A 21289-nucleotide genomic window follows, 5' to 3' on the forward strand; every position below is an offset into this window, starting at 1 on the left:
CCGGGCCCGGGCACGGGGCCTGCAGTGGGGGCGCGGTGCGCTCATGTGTCTCGTCTCTGCTGCTCTTGTTTCCTTCTTTTCCTTCTTTTTCTTTTTTTCCTTTTTTTTTTTTTTAATAGAAAAAAGCGAGCCACAAGTCAAGGCCAGGAAAAGGCGGCCTCGCCGCTGACACAGGTGAGAAGGTGCACGAGGTGTATAGAAAGAAAGACGTACGTCCCCTGATAACTGTGAAATAAAAACCATTTGTTAAAAATATGAAAACAAAATCAACTCGTCTGCGGGCAGAGCCGGGCGGGTGGGGCGGGCAGAGCCGCGGCGGGCTCAGCACCGGAGGCAGGCCCCCGCCCGGCGGCGGTCCCTGTTCCTGGGCGCGGCGGCGGCGGCCGGGTCAGACCAGGTTGTACTCCTTCAGGTTGAGCTGCAGGATGGTGTCCTTGACGGCCGCGAACACGAAGCGGATGTTCTCCGTGTCGGTGGCGCACGTGAAGTGCGAGTAGATGATCTTGTCGCTGTCGGGGTTCAGGTCCACAAACATCTTCAGGATGAACTCCCGGGCGGCCTGGGCGTCCCGCTGCGGCCCTGGGGAGGCGGAGGCAGCGGCGGGTGAGCAAGGCCGGCCTGCACCTGCCGAGCAAGCGCACCCCCGAGCATGGACACACGCCCCCCCCCACCCCCAGTGTGCACAGACACCTGCCGTGCACACACTGACACTCGCCAGGTGCAGACGACGTCCACGGAGGGTGGGCCCGGTGCTGGCCAAGCAGAGGCAGCTCCTCCTGCCGCCCCCCGAGCAAGCCCCAGGCTGACACCACCGGCCTGGAGGTGAGCTGGGGGTCTCCCGAGGCGGCAGCTCGGCCGGCATCAGGCAGCCTCCACCCTGGGCCCTGTTCCCCTTGTGGCCCCTCTGCCTCTCTGCCAGTTGCAGCCCACATCAGACACCCCCACCACCTCCAAACTGCGCCGACCTTCCTGCCCGGCCCCATCTCATCCCATTGTGTTACCACATCCCCCCAAACACCACCACTGAATGTACACAGGTGCCCACACGCACGTGCACACAGCCTTATGCTCCCCTGTGCACACCACACATGGGCACAGCTGCTGTCTCCCGGGGCCTCAGCCAGGTCCTCGATGCTCCTCTACCAGCTGGCACCGAGCTGCCAGGGAGGCAGTGGCCAGGCCCAGACTGCCCCAGGGTCCTGTGTCCCGAGAGACAGCAGCTCTGGCTGGTGCTCACATGGGAGGGGGGCCAGAAAGGAGGTGAGGATGGTCAGCGCTCAGCCTTCTGTAGAGCTCAAGCTAAGTGAGGAGCAGAAGAGGGTCCCGGCTCACCCACTCATTCCCAGGGCCTCGCTCCTCCCCACTCAGGCTGTAGGCAAACAGGGGGCCAGGTCTGGGGGGCAGTGTCTCCGTGCATCCCCCCTGGGGCTGTGCACACACCACCAGGCATCCCCTCCCTGAGAGGACACCCCCCCTTGGGACACAAGGGCCTCTCCGTTGGTCAAAGGCTGGGGGACCGTGAAGCCATCAGCGCTCCAGGAAGCTCCCCGGCCTACACTAAGTGTGCCTCCATCAGGGCGTGCGTGAAACGCCCTCCTCACCCCAGCCGCCAAATCACAAAGACATGGAGGCCCAGGAAGCATGAGGGATGTGCTGGAGGCGCCTGGCCCTCCCCACCAGGACACGGGTGCAGAGGGGCAGGGACCCCACTCTCTGCTCTAGCCTCCCCACCCATCCCTCCATCCTGGCTCACCATCGAACTCGGGGAAGTAGTCCACCAGGTGGGAGTGCAGAATCTTATCCTCCAGCAGGTCTTTCTTGTTGAGGAAGAGGATAACCGAGGAGTTCTGGAACCAGGGGTAGGTGATGATGGTCCGGAAGAGGGCTTTGCTCTCCTCCATGCGGTTCTGTGGGAAGAAGGAGGTGGGAGGATGGAGGATGGAAGATGGAAGGGGGGGTCCCCCCAGGGCCCCAACCCACACAGCATCAGGAGGACCCAGAGGTGCAGGGTGGGAAGAACACAGAGAAAGGTGCCTCACCTCGTTGTCCGACTCCACCAGCACTTGGTCATATTCACTTAGGGCTACAAGGAACATGATGGACGTCACATTCTCAAAGCAGTGGATCCACTTCCTCCGCTCTGACCTCTGTCCTCCCACATCCACCATCCTACAGGAAACAGGAACCCCATAGGGCTCAGCACCAGGGTCCCTCCGATAAAACCCTTCCACCAGCATGGCCCAGAGACCTGCCAGGGCCCCCAACACTCATTGGAGCCAGGGGAGCCCGTCCCTCACATCGGTCAGAGCCAGGAGAACACGATACACACACTGGTGGTGCTGCATCTGCACCTGCCCCTGAAGGAGACATCACGACTATGGGGGTCCCAGAACCCAAGCACTTGTAGGGAGCATGGGACCTAAGACCAATCCTTGGACCTCCTATCTCACATCTGGAGACCCACCCTCTCATTTGGGCAACGTGCACAAATGCCCACCAGAGTGCTGTCTGGAACACAGGAAACTGCCTCGGTATCTGCCACAGGGAGACCAAGATATATTGAGGACATCCACGCAGTGGACACGCCTCGGCATTGCAAGGGGGCGGCTCGGAGAGTGACACGCTTCCCCTGTTGCCAGGAGCAACAGCAAGTAGCACAGTTTCCTGTCCTGCACAAGAAGCACGTGCAACATAACAGAACTAACAACAGGCTCCCAGGCACAAGGAGGTAGCTGGTGGAAGGGAGCAGCAGGGTGGAAGGGAGCAGGGGGGTGGAAGGGAGCAATAGGGTAGAAGGGAGCAGCCAGTAGAAGGGAGCAGCTGGTGGAAGGAGAGAAGGAGAGCAGCTGGTAGAAGGGGAACAGCCAGTGGAAGGGAGCAGAAGGGTGGAAGGGAGCTGGTGGAAGGGAGCAGCTGGTGGAAAGGGAGCAGCTGGTGGAGGGGAGCAGCTGGTGGAAAGGGAGCAGCTGGTGGAGGGGAGCAGCTGGTGGAGGGGAGCAGCAGTGTGGAAGGGAGCAGCCGGTAGAAGGGGAGCAGCTGGTGCAAGGGGAGCAACCGGTGGAAGGGAGCAGCTGGTGCAAGGGGAGCAGCCAGCAGAAAGGAGCAGCCAGTGCAAGGGGAGCAGCCAATGGAAGGGAGCAGCCAGCGGAAAGGAGCAGCCAGTGGAAGGGGAGCAGCTGGTGGAAGGGAGCAGCTGGTGGACTCAGCACAGGGGTTTGCCACTGGCTACCTGTGAATTCCCTCAGTTTTCTATGATGAACAAAGATGTCATCATTTAAAAGGATGACGAGCAGGCAAGGACAGTGGCCCTTAGGCCCCGAGAGGGCAGGGGTCCCGCGGCTGGGCCCCTCCGGGGCTGCAGGGTCAGGGGACTAACACTCAGGGTATTCCTAGGCACCGCCAACAGAAATGGGGCCGCCTGGCGGAGCTTTCAGAGGAGACTCCAGGAAGCACAGGTGGGTGGGAGACGTGCCAGGATGACACTGAAGGGACAGGAGGGTGGTGACAGCAGGGTGGTGACTGGCCAAGGGCCCCGTGCGAGGCTGCTAGGCCCAGAGCGACAGCTGTGGCCCGTCTGGGGAATGCCATCGGGGCCGACGGGACCTGGGGCCACTGCCCTTCCGGAGCATGAGGCCTCCCCAGTATGGAGTGGGTCTCCACACAAGGTTCCCCGGAACCGGGCCCGTCTCGTCACACACTGGGACAGTCAGGGGCCAGGCCACAAGCTCAGTGCCAGCGCCCCAGGCTGCCCCCATGGGTGCACAGCCGCCCCGGAGGGGCACCGCTAAGGAAGGGGTGGGCTGGCAGAGAAACGGCAGTGGCAGGCAGGGGCCCGCGACAGAGCAGAGTGCAGACCGGGGAGGAGGCACCGGGGAGGTGGGGACAGGTTTCCAGGCAGAGGACATGGCAGAGAGAGGTTGTGGCGCAGTCAGGGTGAGGCCACGAGACACCCTGCAGAGGGGGCTGGGGGGCGCTGGAATCCAGAGGCTACAGCCCCATCAGGGGTCCCATTAAAAAAGAAAGAAAACTAACACCTTGAACCCTCACGGGGAAAATGTGCCATCAGACTGCGCAGGGTGGAGGCCACCAGCCGCCGAGGGCTCCCGACAGAGCCTGGGGGGCGAGAGAGCGCGCAGAGGGCAGGGAGGGGGGAGGGCTGGCGGCGCCCCCGCTCTCTCCTCGGGGGGTCCCTTGCCAAAGGTCTCGGGCCAAAGAGCACCCCAAAGCACACCTAGTGGTCCCCTCGGGTGCTCCTCAGAGCTGGCGCTCCGAGGCCGAGGAGCAGAAGGCCACAGCCAGTGACAACTGCCACAGCTGACTAGGTCTTTGGGACGCCCGCCCTGGGTGGCATCACCTCCTTCCCCAGCGTGAGCCTACGCAAGAGGAGTGGAGGGCATCACCACAGGGTGGGGACGGCGCGGGGGGGCTCCCAGCGGCAGACAGCCCCCCCACCCCCCGGCCCGGCCCTCGGAGCGCTGGGCTGAGCAGTGTCTTCCAAGCTCAGTGCATCCAGAACCTGCAGACGTGACCTGCCTCGGGAGCAGAGTCGCTGTAGATGTCATCAGTTAGGATGAGGCCATGCCAGAGCGGGATGGCCCTATCCCGTCACCAGTGTCCTTACAACGAGAGGACGTCTGGACATGGACACACGAGGGACAGGCCACGTGACCACGGAGGCAGAGATGGGGCGACGCGTCTACAAGCCGAGGGATGCCCAGGATGGCCGAGGACCCCCGGGAGCCCGGAGGCACAGGGGACAGCGCCTCCTCCCAGCCCTGCCCACAGCGATCCTCGGCCGCCCGCCTCTGGAGCCGGGAGAGAAATCAGGCCCGTGGTTTGAAAGCGCCCACGAGCAGTCCTCTGTCGCGGCAGCCCCAGGAGACACACGCTCGCCCTTGCCGCTTGGCAGCTCTAGGTACACCGTGACCTCGCGGAGCGGCGGGCCGTTCCTCAAGGATGGCACCACATCTACTCCGGCCGCACAACTGGGAGGACTGGGCCCCCAGGGAGAACCCCCCCCATTCTGCCAACGTGCCACCAGCCACCGCGGGCCCCAGCACCGGAGCCCGGGAACCATCTGTCACCCGGCTCTCGGCACAGGTCCCCAGGGCCGTCAGGACCTCTCCGCCGCCCCACAGCCCACCCAGCTCTGGCCGCACCTCCAGACCACCTACCCCATCTACACGGGCACCCTCCCTCCTCCACGGCCCTGTCACAGAGGCCCCCCGAGGAGGCCCTCCCCGCCAGGCCAGCTCCATCACCGCCCGTACCACTACTGGGACGTGGCTCACCCCGAAACTCGGTGGCAGTTATTTATAAGCCTTCTCCCATCCTGGGTTGGAAGCTTCCCGAGAGCAAAGACTGGGACCGGGTGAACCACTGCTGTCCTCACAGCAGGCGCAAAGGTGCTGGGGTGTGAACGGCCCCCACTACAGCGCATGGAGCCGCCCCCGGGGCGCCAGGGCACAGGTACCTGAAGATGATGTTCTCCAGGTCGAAAGGGTACTCGATGATGCCAGTGGTGGGCACTCGGACCCGCAGCACATCCTGCTGGGTGGGCAGGTAGCCCGAGGTGGCGATGCGGTCCACGTCGGCCAGGTAGCTGCAATACAGCAGGGACAGGGCTGCTCAGGTCAGCATGCAAGGCAGGGAGGGGACAGCCCGGCCACCACGGTCCCCCTATGCAGCCAGAACAGGCCTGGCACCGTGCGTCAGCAACAGGGGCACAGCGGCTCCAAAGACTCGGGACGAGGCGGACCTGAGATGGGACAGAGGCCTCCTCGCCCCTGACCGGGCTCTCAGGGCACAGGGAGCCACAGGACAGATGTCAGGTCGGCGCTGGGGGCCTCGCTCCTAGAGCTGCCCCAGAACGCCTGCTGCGGCGGGAGGAAGGGGACTGGCCAGGCCCCAAACAAACCGTCTCATTTTAGCGCAGGGGCAGAGTCCACGGCAGGTGCTCCACGGCCCTCCGGCCCGGCCAGGCGCCTGCCGTGAGCATCTCCCGCCACTCCAGCCATCTGTCCCGAGCAGCGAGCCAGCATCGGCCTGTGCGCCCGAGAGCCCCCGCGCCACAGCCCCCGTGCGACAGCCCCATGCAGCCTGGCTGGGGCCCGAGGGGCAGGCGCCCTACTCACTACTTAGCGGAGTCCGAGAGCTGATATTCCCGCCTCCGGTCGTAGCACTCCTGAATGCCAGGGTCGTCCCACAGGGTCTTGATGGCGTGGACATACCGGTGCTCGAAGGTCGTCACCTTCTCCACATCTACCTCGCGGATGAGGAGCGCGTTGGCCTGGAGCCGGGCAGGGAGAACATGGGCTCGTCAGGGGCTGGGCCCCCGGGGTGCCTGATGGGGTGGGGACCACTGACCCCGTCAGGCACGAGCTCAAGTCAAGAAGGAGCCCAGTGAGCAACAGTGGCCGTCCCTCGGGGCGGGGTCCCCCGAGCAAAGCCTGAGAATCGGGCAGCTCCGGGGCTAGGCCCTGCCCGGTGCAATGGGCCCCAGTGTTGGGGTGCTGCTCTGGGGGGCCAGGAGGTGGGACCGGAAGCAAAAACGAGCAGCAGGCTCTTTAAAAAATGGCCCAGGGGGCAGCCCCGGGGGGCTCAGCATTTAGCGGTGCCTTCAGCCCAGGGCGCAATCCTGGAGACCCGGATGGAGTCCCGCATCGGGCTCCCGGCATGGAGCCAGCTTCTCCCTCTGCCTGTGTCTCTGCCCCTCTTTCTGTAGCTCTCATGAATAAATTTTTTTTAAAAAATTTAAAAAGGGGCCCAGGGCTGGACCCAAAAGAGAACACACAGAGCAATGGAACACACACCCCGGCCAGATGCTCCCCGTCCCCATCTCACCGACGAGGCGAGGGCGTCACCTCAGAAGCCTGCGTGGTCTGCACCCCCTTCCCGGCACAGGGCTCCTAAAACCCCAGTGATCTCTGAGGGAGAGTGGGCGGGGGGGCAGGACACCAGCCAGAGGCAGCCCCCAGGGGAGGGGGCGGGAGGGGCTGCAGGTGAACTGTCACCAGCGGCGTGATGGAGCCCCTGAGACCCCGTGACCCACGGGGCCTGGAGACCCGCTGGCTCCTCGGGAACCAGGCCCTGGGCGATGCTCCAGACACACACACACACACACACACACACACACACGGGGCACACGACTCTGGAGCCTCTGCATTTCTCCTCCAGCCGCTCTGTGTGCCCGCACCAGCCACCAGCTGAGGGACTGGGGAGGACACACCCACCTAAATGGGGACCGAGGGAGCCCTACTCTGGGCTCTGAGAGCCAGCAGGCTCCTCGTGGGCTGGGGAGCCGCCTCCGAGTGGTGCTCTCCTCCCCCCACAGCCGTGGCCTGCAGCCCTCGGCGGCCCCTTTGTCTTCCCCTCCGTCTGCCCTAGAGAAGCAGACAGCAGCCCCGGAAAACCCCACTGCCGATGCGTGAGGATCACGGATCCGTGAGCTGCTTCTACAAAAGCCCAGACTGTAGTATTTCCAGGGTTGCGGCCCATCCCTGCCGCTGTAGCAAGGACGATACGTGGGTAGGCGCAACACGTACCAATAAAACTCTATTTACAAAAGCGGGCACAGTTGGCGACCGTTGTTCTAGGTGCTGACGGACATCGATGGTCCAAACGCCGGCCCAGCTAGACCACGTGGGCTGGATGCTGGGGAGGGCCTCCGTGGAGCAGACCGTACAAACCCAGACTCAGAGGACAAGGGGCTCCAGCAGGCCCCCGACCCAAGGCCGGGCCATGCTGGGGTCCCTGATCATCTGAGAACCGGGGTAAAGGGGGGCAGGTGCCAATCGGAGACGCAGCAGCATCTGGCCGACTGACCTTGTTAAGCCTCAGAGCAACCGGATGCACTTAAACCACACTGCATAAACATGGACTCCTGTGCCTTGTGCTAGCCCAGGGCAAACTTCCGGGGTTCAATAAGAACCCCCAATACTTCTACAAAAGGAAAGCCAAGGGAGGCCATCATTGAGAGCCCACTGGTGCATGGGTGGGGGCTGCTGCAGCAAGGGTGAGCCAGCAGTTCCTTCCAAGGGCAGACCTCAAGCCACCCTGTGACCCCCTCCACCCCCCGGTCACCTGGGAACACAGCCTGGAGAGTGACAACAGGTGCACACAGAACCTGCTCATGAAGGTTACAGCAGCATGACTCACATGCACCAAACACTGGAAACACCCCAGGTGGCCATCAGTAGATGAGTGGACACACATTGTGTCCCTCAACCATGGGCACATCCCCCAGCTGCAAACAAGGGCGAGGCGCCCACTCGCCACCCTAGGGATGGACCCTGAGCCCATGACGCTCAGGGAGGGAACCAGACACAAGAGGCCCCACGGGGTGTGAGTCCACGTGTGTGACACATCCAGGACGGGCTGCTGCATGGACGGGGAGGGAGCTCGGGGGACCGGGATGTGTGTGTGGGGGGGTGACGGCTGAGGGGACGGGGTTGCCTTTTAAGTGATGAGAATGTCCCCAGACTAAACACTGGTGGTGGCTGCACAGCTGCGTGTGTCAGAAAGCACTGAACTGCACGCTTTAAGGGGAGACCTGCCCGGCGAGTGAATTTGGTCTCAATAAGCCATCACTAAAGAAAAAGGAAGGGAAGCGCCCCACCCCCGAGCTCCCCCAGAGCATCGGATGCGGTGTGTGCGGGGCCTGCGGGGCCTGCGGGATGCTGGGCCGACCGAGGGCCGAGAGCTCGCACTGCGCACCCTGGGCCAGCTTCCGCCGTAGGACAGGGTGCTGGGGGCGCTGGGGGCCACCCCGCGGGAGGGCTGAGGCATGGCAGGACACACCAGGGTGCAGGGGCTGGAGGTGGCGGGTCCTGACCTGACAGGGAGGGGAGCCAGGCCATGCTGCGTCCCCTGCACCTGCTGCCACGGCAGCCGCCCCCCGACGGCACCCAGGCCTCACCTTGTTCTGCTCGTACTTGTACAGGATCTTTAGCGTCTCCATGGCGCGGATCATGGCCTGCATGGCGGTGAAGATGTTCTGGTACACGAGCTTGGTGAAGCCCCGCTTGTCCTCCTCCGAGTAGCCCGCGCCATGGATGATCCGCATCTGCTTGATGAACGTGCTCTTGCCGCTCTCGCCAGTACCTGCAGAGCAGGGCGCGTGAGCACAAGGCGGGGCCCAGGCCTGTGGCCCCAACGCCGAGGGTCATGGGGTGGGTGGGAGGGGTCAGAGCCCAAGAACTCAGCCGTCAGACAGGGTGTGGGACACAGCTGGCCAGCGGGCGGCCACTCTGCGAGGGGCGTCCCCTGTGTTACCTGGGTCATGCGCCCAGGCATACGACCCTCTACAGGATGGGAAACTGAGGCTCAGCGTGGGGAGCTGTGGGGTCTGCAGGGCACCTGGCACCAAGCCTGAAGCAGGCGGGAACCCTGAGCATCCTGTCTAGTCACACAGCAGGTGAGCGGCCCCTACGCGCACCAAGTAGCCCCGAGGCTGGCGAGAGGCCCAGACCGTGAGCCTCCGCCGGGTGCCGCTGCCTCTGTGACCACTCAGGCAGACCACCTACAGCTCCTCTAGGCCCCACACGGCGCACCCCACACACGGCACCAGCCCCGTAGGACCTTCCCACGCCCACTGGGGACACCAAACCTAACTTGACGTCTCTGTGAACCCCCAAACCACACTCCTCTCCTGGGGGACCCGCCAGGCCCAATCGTCCTCTGGGGCAAGGGTTTGGTTTCTGAACGGCGGCCAGAGTGGTCTGAGGACGGAATCTGTCCCCACAATGATCCCCAAAAGCTCCTTCCCCAGTAGCAGTGAACTCGTAAACCCCCACTCAGCATCACGCCACCTGCTGAGCACTCCACACTCAGCCAAAGTGACCGCAGCACCTGGACCAGTCCAAGCCCCGTGGCCCACGCCCACGCAGACGGCCCCCAGGTCCCCCTCAGCCCAGGCGTCCACTGCCGTCACCCCGGCCCACTGCCCTGGCGCACATGACATGACACCTACGCGTCTCCCTTCCCCTCCGCAAGCGCTGAGGGGATGCGGGGCTCAGCGGGCTCTCCCAGGGCAGCATGCTGACCCCCACCTCAGCCTCGAGGGATCCAAAGGATCAGAGAGTCACCTGGAAGGCCATCCAGACAGGGCCACGGGGCCGCTGCGCCCTCATCCCCGCTCCAGCCCGCTCGGCCCGATGCGGCCCCGGGTCCCCTCGGGCGACAGCCTCTCCCGCCCGGCGCAGGGGCCAAGCAGCGGGCCTGCCTCCTCCGCTGGCTCAGCCCCCACACACGGCCAGCAGCTGGGGAGGGGATGCCCGCAAACCTCGCCTCACCCCGCAAAGGCTGGAGACCATCCCCTCCCAGGAGCACAGGCTGGACTCGGCCACTCGCCTCCAGCCAAGAGTAGGGCAGAGGATGGGGTGTCACCTCTGAGACCAGGTCATGAGGGGCACAGCGGGTCGCTCCGCACTGGCGGAGGGGGACGGCAGGGGACACCGCCATGCCGGGAGGACACTCAAGAGCGCTGGGGAGAGGCCGAGGCAGGAACGGGCTCCTCCAGCCTCGGCTGACATGTGCTCCGCAGCCTCGCGAGGACCCCGAGCTGCACGGCCAGACTCCTGACCCCGCGGGGTGACAGCCTGTCGCATGAGGCCACATCGTGGGGCGACGTCACTACACGGCGAGAGAGCCTCCAAGTGTAAGAGTGCACTGCCCCCAGCGGCCGCCTGGTGCCCCCCCAGACTGAAGCCCCGGAGCCTCCTCCCGGGGCCCAGAACCCCCAGCCCTGCCCCTGCGGCTCCACCACCGGGTCCCCCCAAGTCCATGCACTGGCTGAGCGGCGTCCCCAGGCAGATGCCGCCCACTCACACCCGCAACGTGGCCTGTGCTCCAGAAAGCTCCAGCGCCCCACAGGCGGGCACCCTTCCCACGCTCGGAGCCACGACTGCAGCCCGAGTGGGGAGCCTCCCTGCCGGGGTTTACGGCTGGCCTCCTGGATGGACCGGGGCCTCGAGACGTGTCCACGCTGTCCCGCAGTCCGGAGGCCCTCAGCCGCATCCGAGGGGCTGACCACACTCGAGGAGACCCGAGCCACAACCCCACGTCACGAAGCAGGGGCCTTGGCTGCAGCACCCTTCTGGTACTTTTGCCAACTGCCGCGGATCCTTCCGGATGAATAAAATAACTGTGGGTCCATCTTCAAGGAAGGCGGTTACCTTCACGCCGGCCCCCGTCCTTCCAATTTCAAACAACTCCCCTCTGCCACAAACGTGACAAGAGGCCACCTGCTCCCTGCGACCGACACCCGGAGAGCTCCGGGGCCAGGAGAGTGTGCGAGGCCGTGTACACGAGCCCACGCAGCCCGGCGGGATCCACGCTGCTCCCTCACCGCAATTTCTGATGTGGTTTCCCCTGACCAGGGTCAGCCCCTCGGTGCTGCTGACACCAGGCGGAGGCACTCTCTGGGGGTGGACCCAGTGAAAATCATGCCAGGGCAGAAAGGGACCCGCCCCATGCCAGCTTTTTAAAAACGAACTCAAGGCAGCTGGGTAGCGCGGCCGGTCACTCTTGGCTTCAGCTGGAGGGATCGAGCCCCGCGCCGGGCTCTGAGCTCAGCGTGCCATCAGCTTGAGATTCTCTCTCCGTCTCCCCTTGCCCCTCCCTGTCCCCATCATGTGTGCACACTCTCCCCCTAAGATAAATAAATCTTTAAAAAAAATAATGAAGGCAAAAGAGACCCGGCCCCCCGAACCCTGGTCCCCCGGAGCTCTCCAGAGGCCGTGCAGACGTCAGCATGACACACGGCCGCGAGGCCCAGGAGGGGATGGGGGGCATGTCTGTGAGGGGACCCCTTGAGGCTGGGCCAGGGAGCAGCCTCACGTTTGGCAAGACGCTGGGCCATGGCTCAGGGCATTCCCCTAAAACCAAAGCCTAAAATGTGGGTTCAGCCCCTGGAGATGTCAGGGAGTCCTGAACCCAGGGCATGGCCGAGGTCCCTTGGGTCCCTACCAAACCCCACTAATGCCCCCTCACAGCCGAGGAGCCACAGCCAAGACCGCAGCCCGGGCTGAGCTCCAGAAGAAGCAAAACCCGCACAACGAGGCACCGTAATGTGGTGATGGACGTGCTAACTAACCTAACTGCGCCCATCGCTTCATGCACATCGGTGATCAGATCATCAGGCTGGACCCCCTTGACCTTACACACCATCGGGCAGCCCTGGTGGCTCAGCGGTTTGGCGCCGCCTTCAGCCCAGGCCATGACCCCGGGGTCCTGGGATCGAGTCCCACGTCAGGCTCCCTGCATGGAGCCTGCTTCTCCCTCTGCCTGTGTCTCTGCCTCTCTCTGTGTCTCTCATGAGTAAATAAATAAAATCTTAAAAAAAAAAAAAAAAAAAAAACTTACACACTATCAACATCAATCATGTGTTAACAAGGGCCCCCGGGGGGATCAGTCAGTGAAGTGTCTGCCTTCAGCTCAGGTCGTGACCCCAGGGTCCTGGGATCAAGTCCTGCATCGGGCTCCCTGCTCTGCAAGGGGTCTGCATACCCCCCCCAGCCTCTGCCGTTTCCCCTGCTTATAGTCTCTGTCTCTCTCTCTCTCTCAAATGATTAAAAAAATCAATAAAGCCAAGGAGGAGTAGCAAAAAGGAACCACATGGCCCGCTGTCTGGTGTGCCTGGGAAATGGGGCGATCAGTGGCCTCCCCTCCCAGGGCCACCAGCACTTTGCCAGGAAGGACAGAGAAAGGCAGGTGTGGAGGCGGCGGGTGCAGGGAGGTGAGGCTGTCGGAGCAAAGTACGCGTGTCTCCCGTGGTGTCTGCACTGGGCCAACGTCGAGAGCGGGAAGCCCGGGGGCCAGGTGCAGAGACGTCACGGGCCCTCTGCCCTGGCACACGCCAGGCCCACTGCCCAGGAGGCGCCGGGCCACCACAGCGCCCGGGGGGAGGCAGGCAGGGGGACCAGGCTCGGGGCAAGGCCGAGCTGCCCAGAGCAACCCAGGTTAGTTTTCCAGATGCCCTTCCTGGGCCAGCTGAGCCGCTGCCATGTCTGTCGCCCGGGAGCTGGGACTCGGGCCCGTGACACAATTCCTGGCCCCGGGAAGCGCTACACACTTGACCCGATGTGCACCTGCCCAGAAGTGCCTTGGGGGCAAGGCCCGCCTGGACCTGTTGGCTGGTCCTCAGCCTCCCACGGGCCCTCTCCTGCCGACCCGCTCAGGCCCTGGGCCCGGTCTCCAGCCTCCAGCGCAGCCTCAACCCTCAGCCACGCTCCCCCTAAAGGGGGCTGGTCTCACAGGCCTTGGCTGCAAAGCCTTTGACGGCTGCCACCGGGAGAGCAGGAGGCCTGCCTCGCTGCACCCACAGAGCCGCCCCAGCACCTGCCAGCCATGCAGGTGCAGCTGCCCTGGCCCCAGGAGCTCAGTTGCCTGCCGGAGCGAAGACCAACGTCCCCTCCAACGCCCACAGGTGACTTCCAGGGCAGCTTCCCCCAGATGTCCCTCGGGCGCAGGCAGACGCTGACAGCAGTGGCCGGGCCACGGTGCGGAGCGCTCCTCAGCACTGGGAAGAACCCCTGGCAGACGCGCAGCAGCCCGACAGGGCCCAGGGGACCATGCCCAGCGGGAAAACCCAGTGCATGGCACGCAGAGGCCTGGGGGACACGGGGTGGGGGTCGGGGCCGGGGGGCGTGGAGAGAAGGCTGGCAGGAGGGTCCCTGCGGTGAGTAATGAAATCACACCACCTCCCCAGCGGGAAGCGAGCGACTTCAGGTCCCAGCCGTGGGAGGCCTCAGGTCCACGTCCGGGGGTCCCCTGGCCGGCCCACTGCTCGTCCTCTCAAGGAGCCACCCCAGCACAACTGGAGCTTCCTTCAGAGAGACTCAATTTCCTGGCTTCCAGGCAGTGCCCTACTCATTCCTCCCTTGTTCCGTGGGGTCTGCTCTTCCCCGTGCGTGCACGCTGCGCGGGGCTCAGCCCCCAGCCCCCAGCCCCCGCCCCCGCACAGGCCGCTCACAGAAGGCACCACACGAGGCTTTTATGAATGAACAGGATGAACTGGGCTCCGACCCAACATGCTGGCCCCGTCAAGCAGCCCCCATGGTCCTCCCATCCCCAGGCTGGGCAGGGGGCTCTACTGCTTGTTACTCCAAGAGCGGGGAGCCCCGGGGGAGCAGCCCCACGGGGTCAGATGAGGCAGGCTCCCTCTGGGCGTGTTCTCTCATGTCACCAGCAGGAGGGCTGAGTCCACCCTATGTCCAGCTGAGCCTCGGAAGAGGGGGAAAGCAGAAGCCCGAGGGGGAGGACGACCTGCTGTTCCGCCCTCCCTGGGGGCTGAGATCCAGGAGGGGTGCGGGGGGAAGGGGCTCCAGGGCAGGAAGGATGGGGCTTGTCTCGTGGCCCCAGGACTCCAGGTCGGCCACTGAGTCCTGGGCGCCAGGAGCAGGCAGGCGGGCTGCCCATGACCGGGGGTGACGGCAGTGAAGCCAGGAACCCCCAGCAACCCCCGGGCCCGGGACTCCTGGAAACCCAACAGGGACCTCGCATGTGTGGACACGTCTGAAATCGAAGATGGACAATGACCTCGCCCCCGGGATGGAGAAAATGTAAAATGGCACCACACACCCCTACTCACTCATTCATTCGGTGACAACTATCACCACAGCCTCTGGGGAGGTGTCAGAGAGCACAGAGGGTTGGGGGCTCCACGGCTTCGGCGGGCGCTCCCGCGCTGCCAAGGGAGGCAAGCCCGATGCCCGAGCGGTCAGCGGGCCCCCGAGGGGCAGGCACGGACCACCCGCCGCTGCGCCACAACGCCCAGTCACCTGAGGCCCAAAGGCGGGACTGGCCGTCCCTGGGGACTAAGGGGGTATCCTTCAGTCACACTGCTGTCCCCAGCGTGCTGAGTCTCACCGTAGGCCCTCCCGGGGCACCCTGATAGTCAGGACGCCGTGAGCCCGGTCCCGCCCGGGCAGCTCACTGACCCGTCCTCCACGGAGGCGCGGATGAGTGGACAGAGGCCGCCAGGGCCTCAGGGGCCCCAGGTGCCTCCGCGGACACTCCTGCCCCAAGGGCCTCGGGAGCAGCCCAAGCCCCCCCCCCCGCCCCCCCCACGGAGCCCCAGCCCCGGGCCAGCCAGCACGAGGGCGGGAAGAGGGCAGTTCCCGCCGGACCCTCCTCCAGGGTGTTTACGCTGCGCCCCGTGCACCCAGCACCACCAGCTGCTGGCAGGGAAGGTGACGGGGCGCGAGCGAGGCTCCCCCACCTCTGAGGTCCAAGCTCCGGAGAGCCGTGCCTGTGAGCCAGGGGCACGGGGACCCGCCGACGGGGCGGCCGGTGTGGTCGGATACAGACAATGCTGATGGTGCCCCCCGACCCCCGCTTCACATCGCCCCCCCCACCTGACCCTCACAATCATCCTAGGAGACCTCCGTGATTATTTCCACTTCACAGAAGAGAAAACCCAGACTCGGGGAGGTCAGACAGGGACAGAAACCCCACTCCAGCACTTTCCAGCTCAGTCCTGGTGGGGACGTGCACCCCCCAGGGCTGTCGCAGCTGCGTTCACACCCGACTTTGTGCAAAGCATCCAGGAGGGAAAGTAAGTGACGAGACAAAACAGCTCCTCTGCCTGCTGAGTGCCCGCCGTGTGCCAAGGGCCTTCATGGCATCCTCACGCTTAATCCTACAAAGTGTTTTGGGCCCCAGGGCCCCATCCCACTGGTTGGACGAGGATGTGAGGATGGGAGACACGGCCTCACCCCAAAACGAGCATCAGCTCCACGGGGAGCCCTCAGAGCAAGGCCCCCATGCCCACTGGCAGGAGGGCCTCACGAGAAAGGCAACCGTGAGCTGTCCCCTGGAGTCCCCGTCCACTCACAGAGCAGAGGGCAACATGCGTGGTGGCAACATTCTCATTTCTGAGGCTGGCAGCTCTGCCTCATGGGCCAGGGTGGTGGGGACCCAAAGGTGGGGAACAAGGAGACCGCAGGGCGGGTGAGCGGCCACACGCGGGACCAGGATGACTGCCCTGATGGCGGGCAGAGGACAGATACAGTGGGCACCCAGGAAGACAGAGAGGCTCGGGGCCCCGGGAACTGGGGACACCTGTGAGTGGTGGCACACACTGCCCAAACTGGCACGCCTGAGGCCTGGGATCCCAGTTCCATGGGCCCCCAGGTGAGCCCGGGTAGCGCCCCTCATCTCCCCTGCTGTCAGGGGGTCCGGGGGACCCCAGGCGAGCCAGCCACTGAGCCGGCTGTCCTCAGGTAACAGGCCCGCACTGCCGGCCCAGACAGCAGCACCCGGCAGGGCACCAGAGATGGGACCGCTCCTCCCGACTGCGTCCAGCTCCGTCCACCCCGCCCACCCGGGCTGAACTTTGCACCCAGCGCCATCTGGGACGCAGAGGGACAAACACCCCCGCCCCCGCCCCGAGTTCTCGTTTGAGCTCCGTCTGGCTTCGCTGCACGCCACTCCGCCACTCCACACCCGGTGCCACAGGCAGCGATGCCTGTGGCCGTGCTCCCGGGGCTGCACGGAGCAGGGCTCCACCACAAAAATATGAAAGTGAAACCTTTTGTGGTTAAATATCTAAGGCAGAACACTTCCTCACGTCCCACCGCAGCGACCAGCCGACCAGCAGGGAGGGAGCAGAGCCTGGACGCTCTGCCATCATCTGTGCGGATGGGCGTTCAGAGGCGGGCCCGGGCCCAGCCCCAGCCCCAGCCCCGGCACGGGGACACCTGGCGGCCACGCTCCAGGGCCCCACGGTTAGGGGGAGACAGAGCCTCGTCCAGGCACTGGGTCCTCCCGCTATGCGCAGGGAAACAGGGAGAGGGAGGGCTCAGAGCAGTTCTGGGCTCCCGCAGCTCGCCCAAGGGCCGCGCCCAGAGAAAGCAGACCCTTTCAGCAAAAGGAAATTTAAGGGGCATAAGGCACCTCCTGGGGTGGGTCAGGGGTAACCCAGGGGCGCACGAGAGCCCACCCACAGGTGCTCCCGCTGTCCTGGGCTGCAGGGGACGCAGCGTGACGACTCTGCCAGGAGCCAGTGGCCACGCTCCACTCTTCACCTCAAAGCACTGGGAGGCGCGCCCTTCCCACCAGGGCCACCACACCCCAGGCCAGATTCCGGGCCTTTTCACTGCCCTTTGGGGGCCGGCACAGCCGACAGGAAGCCTGTGGAACTGACCGCCCTGCTTTATTTAGAATCCCAGAGCCGCGCGGGCCCGGCCAGGCCAGCACGCTGCACCTCCAGCAAGCAGGGTTCCCAGGAAAGACCTGGACTTTCAAACAGGAAACCTGCCCTGAGGAATAGACAAGGGGCCTCCTCCATGGTTTTCTACCAAGTGACAGGCACACGACAGCAAAGGACTTGTCCAGAAGGTCATGGGAGGCAGAGGCCAGCGGGACCTGCCTGGGACCCCCGCCCCAAGAGCTCCGAACTGGGTCTGCAGCCCCCTGACCTCGGGGTTCTGTTCCAGCAAACGGGAGAACCATAGCGCGTCCTCGGGACGGCAGAGCCCGGGACTGGCAGGAAGCGTGGGCCACACAGCCGTGCCCTCTACCCCGTGCCCCAGCAGACAAGACGTTAATGAGAACACGGCCTGGAGCAACAGTGCCCACGGGGCCGGAGGCCGGCGCTCCCCACGTCCACGCGCACGTCGGGGACCGGGTGCACACACAGGGCTCTCCGCCGCACACACGAGAACACCCGCTTCGTAGGCAGTCGTGGAACAGTGGACAAGGCCACTCATGCTGACTACACCCCAGCTCTACCCGTGCACCCGCCGCCGCTGCCGTGTACTGCCCGGGGCACTGGGCGGGGGCAGGTCCCCAACGGCCGATAATGGGCCGATTCTGCCTCCAGGGCACACCAGGCAGTATCTGTGGCCGTCCATGGCGGTCATGACTGGGGGCGCTCCTGGCATCGAGTGGGTCGGGCCAGGGATGCTCCTCAGCCTAACCCAGCATGTGCCCTGCACCCCCACCGAGCAGGGACAGCTGTCCTCCCACCAGACCTTCACTTTGGACCTGCGAGCTCACTCCTTCCTCGTTTTCCTATCTGCCCCCCCATACTGAGAACTTAACGACCCCCTGAAACAGGTGCATGATGCCCCGTGGGGCAGGCGGGGGGCCGGGTGCCTCTCTAGGGTCACACAGGGCGGTGACGGTGTGGGACTGCAGACAGGTACTCCTGCTGCCGACACCCTCGCCCACAGGCAGGCACCAGACACATTCAGCAGGTGGCCCTGCTGGGTCTCCCAACCCAGGGAGACTGCAGACGCACACCAAGGCTGCAGAACCTCAGCTGCTGCCCTGCCTCCTTGAACCCCATCGTCAATCCAAACCTTGGGTGTTCAGGATGGGTGGCGGGGGCCCCTGAGGGGTCACGCAGCCCCCAGGCAAAGGCCGGCCAGCAACGTCGTTAACGTGACAATAACTTCTAAAGTCCCCCTCCCGTTATAAAGTCTGCGGCACACTGCAAAACCAGCCAGTGCCGCGCTGCCCCCCCAGACGCCCCTCAGAACCCACTGCAAGTCTCCCCCAAGCGCAAAGGTCGCTCCCTGCCTGTCTTTTCTGCAAAGTTGGCCTATTTGATACTGTCTTCAACAAACCAAAACGTGTTAGTAAAACAAACAGGGCCCCGTAGGGCCACTGCAGGCAGGAGAAGCAATGCATGCCCACCAAGACCTGGGGCCTCCCCCGGGGCCACCGACGGGGCTCCTGCACCTGCAGACCCGGCTCCCCTAAACCGTCCGCCGCCCTTGGAGCGCGCCCCTCCGTGACAGCGCCTCCGCCCGCCCTGGGCCCATCCAAGCTGCCTCCGCGGAAGGCGTTCCAACCTCCCCTGCAGTGCGGGAATGAAGCAGAGCCCAGGAGCCGGGCAGGGCAAGGGTTTCTGTTTTGTAAACGACCTTCCTGCCTTTGGCGGCGGAGTCCTTCAACAGGCCTCCCCTGGGTGACAGCACTTTGCCAACAGCTGGGCAGCCCGGCTCCTTACAACAGGTGTGCCCTGGGGGAGATGGAGACCCGGACGGACGCGGACATTATCTTCTCCAGGACGCGGCTCCCCCGCGGAGGCAAGAGGAGAGAATTGGCGGAGGGGGGTGAGCTGAGCTGAGCTGAGCCGAGCGGAGCCGAGCCGGGAGGACCTGCGAACGCTCCTGCAGGGCCTCCACCCTGGCCTGCGCCTAAAACAGAAACCCTGAGGGCAGGAAAAGGCTGTCTCCGCCCGCGGGCGTGCACCCCATCCCGGAGGGAACCGGGTGGCGGAGGGGGGCACAGACCCTGCACGTAGGAGGGACGGGGCTCCACCTGCCGGAGCTGGGAAGGCCCAAGACAAGACCCGGGAGGTGAGGGGCACGGAGGGCCGGCCCTCGACAGATGCGGGCAGCGAGGGGCGTCCGGGCGGCAGCGCGGGGCCGGGGGGCAGGGGCTCCGCGGCCGAGGAGGGTGCAGGGGCGCCCCCCGCCAGGCCCGAGCACCCGCAGGGGCGGCCGCCGAGACCCCGGAAGCCGCGCGCGGGCAGCGCCGACCCGGACGGCACCGGCGGGGGCGCGGGGCGGGCACGGAGGCCCGGCGGGCCCGGCCGCACTCACCGAGCAGCAGCAGCTTGAGCTCGCGCCGGGCGTCGCGCTTGTCCCGCCGCAGCTGCTTCTCGATCTCGGCGTTGATCCGCTTGGACTCCTTCACCTCATCGCTGAGGCAGCACGCCATCATGGACTCCAGAGTCATCGTCCCGGCCCCGGCCGCCCGCCGGCCGCCCCCGCCGCCGCCGCCGCCGCCGCCGCCCCCCTGCCCGGCCCTGGCCCTGGCCCCGGAGCCGCCCCGGCCGCGCCCGCCTGGCCCTCGGCGTTCGGCCCCCCGGGGCCGGCCGGTGCGCCTCGGCCGCCTGCGAGCGCCGGTCCCCGCTCGGCCGCGCACTCCCGCCCAGCCGCCCTGCGCCCGCGCCGCCGCCGCCGCCGCCGCCGCCGCCAACCGCAGCCGCCGCGACCAAGCGACAGCGGTGCGCAACCTAACCCGCGCCGGGACCGCGCCGACGGGCGGGCGGCGCGGCCAATGGGAGGAGGCGGCGGCCCGCGCGCCCGCTGAGGGGGCGGGACTAGCGGCGGCGCTGGGCGGGGCGACGCGCGGGCGGGGCGGGGCCTGTGGCGGCGGGCGCGCCCGCGGGTTAGGTTGCGCCGACGTGGGAAGGGGGACGCGCAGCCGGGAGCCGGGCGGGGCCGCCCGGGATTGTGGGAATGTGGCGGACTCGGCCTGCAGGCTCGGCCCCGCTCGGCCCCGCTCGGCCCCGCTCGGCCCCGCTCGGCTCCGCTCGGCCCGGCTCGGCCCGGCTCGGCCCCCCGCGAGAGGTGCGGACCCCGCCGCTGCAGCCGCGGCGCTGGCGAGGCTGGGGGAGCTCGGCGCCCCGCCACACAGTGGGGCATCGGCCCTCGCGGTCTCCCGGGAGGCAATGCCAGGCCGGAAACGAATCTTCCTGTCATCCGTTAAGCATTAAGGGAACGCCTCCTGTATACCGGGCCGGAGTCCAGCGCTGATGCAGCGCCTGCTCTGTGCCAAGCAGGAAACCTGCTATAAACCAGGCGTGAGCCGGCACCGGGCAGCGCCTGCTGTATGCCGGCCACGTACAGGGCGTTCGTGCAGGGCTGCTATCTGCCAGGATACGTGCTCCATCTGCGTTCGGAGCAGGCATTCATGGAGAGCCTACTGTAAGCCAGGCATTAATGCAGCACCTGCGGGACACCAGATGCGGCCCAGGCACCAGAGCAGCACCTACCTCCCCCCGAGGCACGGACCAAGCATTAAGGCCATACCTGCTGCATACCAGACAGGGCAAAAGCATTATGGAGTGCCTACTGTAAACCATGCATGGGCCAAGCAAGCATTAGTGCAGTGCCTGCTGTATTCCAGGCAGGCAACAAGCATTCATGAGGCACCGCACTTTCTTTTTTCTTTTTTTTACTTATATTTATTTTTTCATGAGAGTCAGAGATAGAGAGAGACAGGCAGAGGGAGAAGCAGGCTCCATGCAGGGAGCCCCACGTGGGACTCGATTCCGGGTCTCCAGGGTCACACCCTGGGCCGAAGGTGGCGCTAAACCGCTGAGCCACCCGGGCTGCCCGAGGCACCTTACTTTATACCAAGGACTGCTTTAAGCCCTTGAAAACAACCCTACTACCCGGTTCATTTTATTGAGACGCAGCCAAGCCCTTCCACTTGCACATGGAGCTGGGCTGCTTTACCCCGCACCCGCCCAGCTGTGCCGTTCCGACAACCCTAAGATAGTGACCATCCGGCCTCTTACAGAAAGAGACCCAGAACAAGGTTCGAG

At 65.3% G+C, this 21289-nt stretch overlaps 1 protein-coding gene across 1 annotated transcript; it reads right to left on the reverse strand.

Annotated features, from left to right (window-relative positions):
* Positions 1 to 164: 164 nt before the first annotated feature.
* GNA11 (guanine nucleotide binding protein (G protein), alpha 11 (Gq class)) lies at positions 165 to 19715 on the reverse strand. The gene is given in 7 exon segments (NM_001195842.1): positions 165 to 579; positions 1754 to 1907; positions 2040 to 2169; positions 5474 to 5602; positions 6135 to 6289; positions 8918 to 9102; positions 19557 to 19715. Coding segments are annotated over 7 exon segments (1080 nt in total). The 5' UTR covers positions 19693 to 19715; the 3' UTR covers positions 165 to 388.
* Positions 19716 to 21289: the final 1574 nt, after the last annotated feature.

Source organism: Canis lupus, chromosome 20, assembly GCF_011100685.1.
Source record: "Canis lupus familiaris isolate Mischka breed German Shepherd chromosome 20, alternate assembly UU_Cfam_GSD_1.0, whole genome shotgun sequence".
Taxonomy (NCBI): domain Eukaryota; kingdom Metazoa; phylum Chordata; class Mammalia; order Carnivora; family Canidae; genus Canis; species Canis lupus.